This window comes from Sinocyclocheilus grahami, unplaced genomic scaffold, assembly GCF_001515645.1.
Source record: "Sinocyclocheilus grahami isolate Dianchi unplaced genomic scaffold, SAMN03320097.WGS_v1.1 scaffold701.1, whole genome shotgun sequence".
Classification (NCBI taxonomy): Eukaryota; Metazoa; Chordata; class Actinopteri; order Cypriniformes; family Cyprinidae; genus Sinocyclocheilus; species Sinocyclocheilus grahami.
In genome coordinates this window covers 398,171-407,691 of record NW_015505880.1, presented here as the reverse complement: position 1 = coordinate 407,691, position 9,521 = coordinate 398,171, and the positions used below count along the sequence as shown (strand labels likewise).

The 9,521-nt window shown below is 36.1% G+C and overlaps 1 protein-coding gene across 21 annotated transcripts in view; it reads right to left on the bottom strand.

Moving 5' to 3' along the window:
- Positions 1-955: 955 nt before the first annotated feature.
- The window catches only part of ptprsa (protein tyrosine phosphatase receptor type Sa), a 232,823-nt gene continuing 224,257 nt past the window's right edge, over positions 956-9,521 (bottom strand). For all 21 annotated transcript variants that reach the window (XM_016243797.1, XM_016243814.1, XM_016243796.1 and 18 more), the window contains 6 exons: positions 8,212-8,390; positions 7,994-8,120; positions 7,786-7,911; positions 4,605-4,759; positions 1,977-2,112; positions 956-1,867 (listed from right to left, as the gene is read on the bottom strand). In XM_016243797.1, the coding sequence (XP_016099283.1) occupies positions 1,799-1,867; positions 1,977-2,112; positions 4,605-4,759; positions 7,786-7,911; positions 7,994-8,120; positions 8,212-8,390 (792 nt within the window). In that variant the 3' untranslated portion in view covers positions 956-1,798. The remainder of the gene's footprint in view (positions 1,868-1,976; positions 2,113-4,604; positions 4,760-7,785; positions 7,912-7,993; positions 8,121-8,211; positions 8,391-9,521) is intronic.

The window sequence follows — 9,521 nt, the reverse complement described above, 5'->3', positions numbered from 1 at the left end:
AGAAACTCAAGACTTTGTTGGTGGCTCTTCTCATCGTAATCTCCAATTGACGCAACAGGTCAAGCTCCCATTGGCTCTCAAGGATGGAAATGGAGCTACAAGGTGCTGAAGAAACTTGAGACTTCGTTGATGGTTGCTCTGGTCCTAATCTCCAGATGGCGCAACATTTCATGCTCCCATTGGCTCTCAGAGGTGGAGATGGATCTACATTGCGCCAAAGAAACTCAAGACTTCGTTAGTGGATCCGCTGGTCCTCATCTCCAATTTACGCAACAGGTCGAGCTCCCATTGGCTCTCGAGGATGGAAATAGAGCCACACTTCGCCAAAGAAACTTGAAACTTCGTTGGTGGTTCCTCTGGTCCAAATCTCCCAATTGTGCAACAGGTCAAGCTCCCATTGGCTCTCGAGGATGGAAATGGAGCCACACTTCGCCAAAGAAACTTGAGACTTCGTTGGTGGTTCCTCTGGTCCAAATCTCCCAATTGTGCAACAGGTCAAGCTCCCATTGGCTCTCGAGGATGGAAATGGAGCCACACTTCGCCAAAGAAACTTGAGACTTCGTTGGTGGTTCCTCTGGTCCAAATCTCCCAATTGTGCAACAGGTCAAGCTCCCATTGGCTCTTGAGGATGGAAATGGAGCTACATTGCACCAAAGAAACTCAAGACTGAAACTCAAGACTTCGGTAGTGGATCCTCTGGTCCTAATCTCCAGTTGACACAACATTTCACACTCCCATTGGCTCTCGAGAAGTGAAGACGGAGCTACATTGGCAGAAATGTTCACTAGCACGTCCTCGAAAGCACCGAAAAACTGTCCCCACCTCAAGAAACCGATGCGATTAGGTTTCAACCATTTCCTTGAATGCCTCATGACATGTCGAGTTCTTGTTTGGCGACTCCAGTGGTTTCAAGAGGAGGGTGACTTTCTCAAGTGGATGAATTTGGCAGAAATGTTCACTAGCACGTCCTCGAAAGCACCGAAAAACTGTCCCCACCTCAAGAAACCGATGCGATTAGGTTTCAACCATTTCCTTGAATGCCTCAGCGCCTCAAGACATGTCGAGTTCTTGTTTGGCGACTCCAGTGGTTTCAAGAGGAGGGTGACTTTCTCAAGTGGATGAACGGTTTGCCTCGAATTGCTTCTTAAGTGGCTCCCAATTTTGTCCAAATGGCAAAATGTCGAGGAGAGGCTTGGACCCAAGACGTGAGCAGCAAAAGAAGTCTTGTCTGTACCGTTGCTCCAACTTCTCCATTGAAGACAGCAATGACGACTGCTGTTACACTGACAGATCACATTTCAATGGAAACGTTGCCATTTTAGAAAACAAAGAAGGATTTTAAACGCCAGCCAATTAGGTGCTCATCATTTATACTTAAATGTGTGGTCATGTTGTATCTCACCGACTTTTCCTTCATGTCTTTTTGTAATATGTTCATAGAGTTAGTTTGAAAAGAAACAATGCTTGTCCTCCACGTCAGAACACTTGAGGTAAAGTTAGTGGTCCGACACCTAGATCGTCATTCCCGCCCTACAGCCTGAGCCAAAACGTTTGGTTCCTCCATCACGAGCTTGGGACGTAGAAGGGTTTGGGATCCGTTTGCGCTTCTCCAGTGTTGCTTGTGCAATTGGGGATACGCATGACGCGCTTTGATTGGTTCCAAAAGACGATTCTTCAAAGAATTTTTATGAATTGTGTGTAGTTGTCATCGTTTCGTGTTTTCAAGCAAGTTTTTATGGCTCAGGAGGCTGTTGGGGGGAGGGGGGTTTGTGGGGCAGGGGGGAACAAAAATGGCTTTTTACGTTGCATAGTGATCAAAACTTCCAAGGTACTCCAGAGCCGCCTGATAGCAAAACTGGTACTCATCCTGTAAAGCGAAACACAAAAGCATCAGCATTTGTTATTACTTCAATTTGCCAACCGTCCATCTATTAAACAAGACAATCTGCCGTAAAACAGAAGCTCTGGACTCTCACCTCTGTTTGCACCATTGCTGGCCGTTGCGTTCTCAGCATTTTGACCGTCTGGAAGATGTCCACCACACCCTCGTAGCGCATCCGCTCCAGCACGATGCTTAGCGTGATGAAGACCCCGGTCCGCCCCACGCCGGCACTGCATTGAGGAAATCACAAGCTTGTGTTAAAAAGCGCTCTGTGAAACCGAGAACTGATGATGGTGCAGTGGGGAAAAGGGTTAGTTTGTTAGCATAAATGGTAATATCTTTCTAAAAGGTGATGAATGTACAATTTGTATTTGAAACAGTATGCTTTCACATGAGGAATCTTCCCAACAAAGAATCATATCTGTTTTCCAGTGGAAACATCTAAACATTTGTGAAGATACATTTACTTGAGAAACAAAATTGCTCAAGATATTAAGAGAATTAAGTGTTAATTTTGTTTAAAGTACTAATATCTGTATGAAATGGAATATCATCATACTGCTATATTAAATTCCTTAATTTGAAATTAGTATTATTTCGATATTTTTACTGGAAAACAAGATGAGGCGGTCAAGATCAAAAAAGACCAAAAACAGCATAAAAACGTGTCTCTGATGGAGAAGCAGAAGCTGAAGACGGATGAGAGAGAAAAGCTAAATAAAGACCTGTCGCTCCATAAACACACAAACACGTGTGAACCCAAACATCAGCATCTCGTGAATGAATAAACTTCACACGCACATTAGTCAAAAATTGGCTTGGCCTTTATAATAAATGTTGTTTATAATGAATGCCACTTTAATTATCATTATTAATATTATTATTATTATAATATAATATATATAATTATTATTATATTTTTAATGTACTTACATATATCATTCCGGTCTGTTTAAATAAAGAGAATAAATATCTGCCAGTAGAGTCAGAAAAATAAACTTCATTCAAAGGAGAAATGAGATTATTTTCCTAACCCTATTGGCTGATATTTGTTCTTGTTTTAAGAAAAAACCCTCACTTAACTTTGATACATTCGTGTGGGAAAATACTTGCGCCGTTTCTGCTTCTCAAATAAATGTATCTTGGTTTTAAAATATTTCGATATTTTTACTGGAAAACAAGATGAGGCGGTCAAGATCAAAAAAGACCAAAAACAGCATAAAAACGTGTCTCTGATGGAGAAGCAGAAGCTGAAGACGGATGAGAGAGAAAAGCTAAATAAAGACCTGTCGCTCCATAAACACACAAACACGTGTGAACCCAAACATCAGCATCTCGTGAATGAATAAACTTCACACGCACATTAGTCAAAAATTGGCTTGGCCTTTATAATAAATGTTGTTTATAATGAATGCCACTTTAATTATCATTATTAATATTATTATTATTATAATATAATATATATAATTATTATTATATTTTTAATGTACTTACATATATCATTCCGGTCTGTTTAAATAAAAGCATTTGTTGTGGAGCAACGGCAACTAAAACATGATTTTTTTTTATATTCAAATGTATTTATTTACCAGTATTTCACATTTCTGAATGCAATATCAAAATGTGACTTGCACAAAAAACTATGTAACATGTTTTTAATATTGTGGAGCAACGGCAACTTAAACATGATTTTTTTTTTTATATTCAAATGTATTTATTTACCAGTATTTCACATTTCTGAATGCAATATCAAAATGTGACTTGCACAAAAAACTATGTAACATGTTTTTAATATTATTTTAAATAATTTTATTATAAAAAAAATTATTAAATGAAAACCTATCATATATATATTTTCAAAATATTAAAATAAAATCTATCTGTCTGTCTGTCTGCCTATCTATCTATCTGTCTGTCTGTCTGTCTCTCTGATTGTATGTCTGTCTGTCTGCCTATCTATCTGTCTATCTATCTATCTATCTCTCTATCTATCTATCTCTCTATCTCTCTCTCTATCTATCTATCTATCTATCTATCTATCTATCTATCTATCTCTCTATCTATCTATCTATCTATCTATCTATCTATCTATCTATCTATCTATCTATCTATCTATCTATCTCTCTATCTATCTCTCTATCTATCTATCTATCTATCTGTGCTCTCAGTGAAATACTATTTTATTTTTTTTATTAATATTTTTAATTAGTTTTTATTTATATAGTTTCCATTTTTGTTTTAATTTTAGTTAAGGTTTCATTGAATTTGTTGTGTTTTTGGTTTTTGTAATTTTTTATTGTGTATATAGTTTATTAATTATTTTGATTATTTTATTATAACGGAAAAAAAAAAGAAAGAAAAGAAACTGATGTAAAAAAAGTCCAAGATTTATATGTGCGTGTAAAAAAATGGGTAATTAAATATATATATAATATAGAATATATATAAAATGTATAGAATATATATAAATTGTTTGTTCATATTTGCCATTGTAATTTTTTTGTAGTTACAGTTGTATTAATTTTGATGTGCATTTTTGTCATTTTTATAATAAAAAAAAAAAAATATATATATATATTTCTATTTTTATTGGGCACTATCTACTCTCATTGTAGGAAGAAAAGCAGCATGAATGTCCTCCTCCTAAAATACAGTATATGTGTGTTTATCTGTGTTCATGGTCTCAAAGCTCAACTGAAAGGGCGATGGGATGTTTCCTCACCTGCAGTGAACAGAAATGGGCCCGTCCTGTCCAAACTGCTCCTTAGTTTTATGCACCTGTCCGATGAAGTCGATGAAGCCCTCTCCTGATTTGGGAACGCCCTGCTCCGGCCAATCGGTGAACTGGAACTGCCTAACGGTCCTGGACTGGCCGTCCTGAGAGATAAACACGAACACTAAACGTCAGTCTCTTTCACTCCCACAATCCTTTACTGCACACAACAGCAGTGGATGGATGGCTTCATCCGGACGAAGGCTGACAGCTGTGCCGATACAGGATTTAACAGGCCGGAGTGACTCTGCTGCTAATCGATGGGCTGCAGAAACCCTGACGGATGAAGACGAGAGCGACGGCCAGGACAGAGAAACAAGCGATCGAAGGGAAGCTCAGGCAGAACCAGGCACAATTAAAAGCCGAAGGGGCTGGAAATATTCACTCATCCCTACAGTCAGAGTCCGACGGATCAAACACACTTAATCACAGTCTAACGCCGGGCTTTCTGGATCACAACCATTACACAGCAGACAAAAAACAAAAACTCCTCTACATGTCTATTTCCTAATGCTGGTGATTTGTTTTGTTTTTGTTTGCTTGTGTTAAGAAAGAGATCAAAACACAGTTCAATTAATCAAAAATAAAAATGTATTATTAATTATTGTAATTAAGGCGTTTATTAATATATGTATATTTTTATATTTGTTTTATGTATAATAATTTTAAATATTAACATAATAATTTTAAATAATAAATTAAATAATTCAGAAAAAACGAATAAGAAAAAATATATACCTTGTTTGAGTATATTTGTATATTAATACTATTAAAATGTGATTGATATATGTATATATATAAATAAAATAAAATAAAAGTTTGTTTACATAATATGTGTGCGTACTGTGTATATTCATTATGCATATATAAATACACACACATGCATGTATATATTTAAAAAATATTTACATGTATTTACATGCATATATGTATATACAGAGTATTTGTTATATAAAAAGAGAATATATAGTGTGTTGGATTGGTCCAGACGCTACATCATATAATTTATATTTATAAATACATAAATATGCACAGTACACGCACACATATTATGTAAACAAAAACTTTATAAATATAAGCAGGTAAACAATGCCTTCTTATAAGTATTATTACCATGATACTGAATAAAAAATAATTGTAAAAATATTTTATAATAACAAATATTATATAATAATATTATAGTAACAAAAATATTGTATTAATAATAATAATAATAATAATAATTCTTATTTTAATAATAAATATTCTTCTGTGTGCTCATTAAAACATAAACCAATTATTTTTAACTATTATATACACATACAGTATGTGATATCCAAAAATAGAATTGAAATTGCGCATACACTTTTTATATACAAGTTAATGAAAGCAGATAAACAATGTCTTTTTATAATAAATGAATAAAATATCATTTTATTATATCATTTTTTATAGTATAATATTATTAATAATTATATTTAATTCATAATACTAATGAATACTAATACTATATATACTATATATATACTGCATATTGTCTCAACGGTGCATGAGTCTATATTCGTCTGCGTTTGATTAACTGCAAACAGCAGATTGTTTTTGCCGCAACATAAGAAGGGTGAAAGAAAACGAGGTGTAAATGAGCCAGGACTGAACTCTGTGCACACACTACAGGCCGAGCGATATGTGTCCAATCATGTGAATAAATACGTGACTTGTTCGCTGCAAAAGCGAGTGCGACGGCATCCCATCATGCCTCAGTCCAGGCCCCGCCTCCTCCAGTCGGCTCTGATTAAAGCTCTCTTTGATTCTCGCTGATTACTGGAGAGCCGGCCTGGATGATTCAATCACAATTAAAGTGCTCGGCTGGAGTGAGCGACGCTCGGGATGCTCATTTCGTCTTGGGCCTGTCCGCTCGCGTTCGTACGCCGGCAGTCAGAGTGTTTCACTTTAGCGGTTTGCCGGAAAGGCCACCCGACTGATGACGGTTCTGCTAGCGGTCGCTCGCTTGATGGGATATTCAGGCATTTCTAGAGGAAGACCTACTGCTGAGACTCATGGGAAACACGATTATAAGATAGCTAACAGTATTTTGGCTCAGAATAGAGAATACAGAACAAAATTTTATTGAGTCATTTTAACCCAAAACACTTTGTAAATGATATAATCCGCAATAACGTGCTTCCGAAAGTGAAAATGATTCCGAAAAAAGATTTTTGAGGCATGGTATAACCTGGTTTTTATGGCACAATTGACATCAATATTTATAATCAACATTAATTTGCACATATTAATACGAAATTATTACATTTACTAAATACTATTAAAATGATGCTCAAAAATATAATAAAAATAATAATAAAACTATTATATAATGTAAAAAATGCTAATAATATAAATGCAAACATGCAGGTAAATATTGTTAGATTTATATTTTATATATATATATATATATGAATAAATAATAATATACCATAGTATTACCATGTTTAAAATATTATAATGTATACATATGAATCAATATTTATACATAAGAAATTAATAAAATACTCAAAATATTATTAAAATTATAATTGCTAATGACGGTAAACTATAAACATTTTATTATAATTTTTAATATAAAATAAATAATATACAGATAAATAATAATATTATTAGTATTAGTATTACTGTTTTCACCACAATTTACCATTTTTATTAGATATGTGTAATGATAATACCATGACATTCTTTGCAGTAAGTACCATGGCATATAAATGTGGTAATACTATGGTGTACAGGAAAATACCGTGGCATTACCATGTTTTTTCCCCTTATGATGCCAAGAAAACATGGTATTCTTTGAAATGCCTTGGAGTACCAGGGTATGTAAAAATGGTAATGTTTAATACCACAATATCAAAGCACTACAGTATTTAGATGATTTCATACATGGTACCATGGTAATACTGTGTTTTTGGATACATCCCATGTTAATACCATGATACCTTGGAGATACTTTAGGTTAGTATTTCCAAGAAACGTCCACAATAACATTTTCGTAAGAACACCATAAAGTACCTTGAGGTACCATGTAAAAGCCTTACAAAAGGTATATGAACATGGTAATCATTCAGTACCCAATATATTTTTGTTGTATTTCAGGACTCACCCGAGCATCTGTCACTTTGAACTCTCTGAGGATGTACTGCGGCATGTTGTACTCCGCCATGGGATCCACCACAAAGTATTGATATCTAGCGGAGCGCTCTGCTGGCCAGTACTGGTGACACTTTTCCTGTGAAAACACACAAAAACATCATTAAATGACATGATCAGGAAGCTGAAAGCCATTGGATTTAAAGAAGAGGGACACTCACTCGTCCCATCTCCCTCAGTTTGGTCAGCATCACCACAATGGTGGAGTTGTTCTCCCACAACATCCTCCAGAAGTCTTCAGTGGTCTCCGCTAATGGGCCTTGAGTGGCTATATAAGCCCTCTGTTGTCTACAGCAAAGAGAAAATGAGTCCCTGTGAATTAAGGTGCTTAAATTGGCAAAATGAACAACTCCGGGTTGCTTTCTCGCTGTTGCAGTACCTGTATCCATCAATGAAGCTGGAGTTGATATAGTCGGACCCCTCCAGCCCTCTGATGGGCTGCAGGCACACTCGAGTGGTCTCATAGGGCATGATGTTGACCAGGCGGTTTTTAAATTTGTTGCATGGCAGATTGGCACTTATGAATCTGGACGTGTGGGCTTTGGAGTTCGCCAAACGCTGTGGGAAGAGAAAGACGATTGATAAATCCAAGACAATCTCTAAAGCTCCAAACATTTACAGCTTACAGGTTCACTTCCAGAATAATCATGTCCTCATAATCTGTTCACCCCTATGTCATCCAAGATGTTCATGTCTTTCTTTCTTCAGTTGAAAATAAATTTTTGAGGAAAACATTCCAGGATTTTTCTTTACTTCAATGGCAGCCAACGGGTTGAAGGTCCAAATTGCAGTTTCATTGCAGCTTCAAAGGGCTCTACATTATCCCAGCCGAGCCCAGTCTTATCTAGTGAAACAATCGGTCATTTTCCTAAAAAATAATAAACATTTATATACTTTTTAACTACAAATGCTCATCTTGCACTAGCTCGACCTCACGCATTATGTAATTATGCACGTGTAGGTGGAAGTACCGAACCCAGTCTTTACAAAGTGAACATGCAAAGAAAGTCAAACACAACGATTTTGAAGTTGGAGGAGAAAATAGCTGCGTTTCCATTACCCTTCAAATTGCGCAAAATAAAATTGCGAATAAAAAATACGCCTATTGAAAACACGTAATTTTCACAAAAACTCCTGTGTATTGAAACGTTTTTATGCTCGTATGAGGTGGTTTTTTGGCCAATTTGAAAACTGCAATGGAAACAGTTTTTCGCATTTACAGGTCACCTGGTGTACGTAAAAATCACATGATCATTCTTTGATGTACTATAACCTCCAAGAAACACCTCACACTTGGCCGCTGTCAAGTTTAAGGGGCCATTAATGCTTGGATGGATGACCCCTTATTTACATTGCACACGTCTGCGGCTCCGACACGGCCACTCTAGTCAATGCTTGTGTTTATACCAGCTGCGCCGCAGCACGTAAGCATCCCAGAAACAGCTCTCTGCACTGCTTTTCTAAAGTATTTTACACACATGCGTCTCCTCCTATTAAAAATAATGGTAGTGTGGTGGCTGCGATATATGTAAACCTCCCAACATCCATCGCCATGACTTATCGCGAGAGGGAAAAAATTACGTTTTAGTCACATAACATTGGCTAATAGAAATGCCATCATTTCGCAAGTATTTTTATCGACATTTATAAAATATCGCAAAAGTTTTGCGCAAATCTTTAATGGAAACG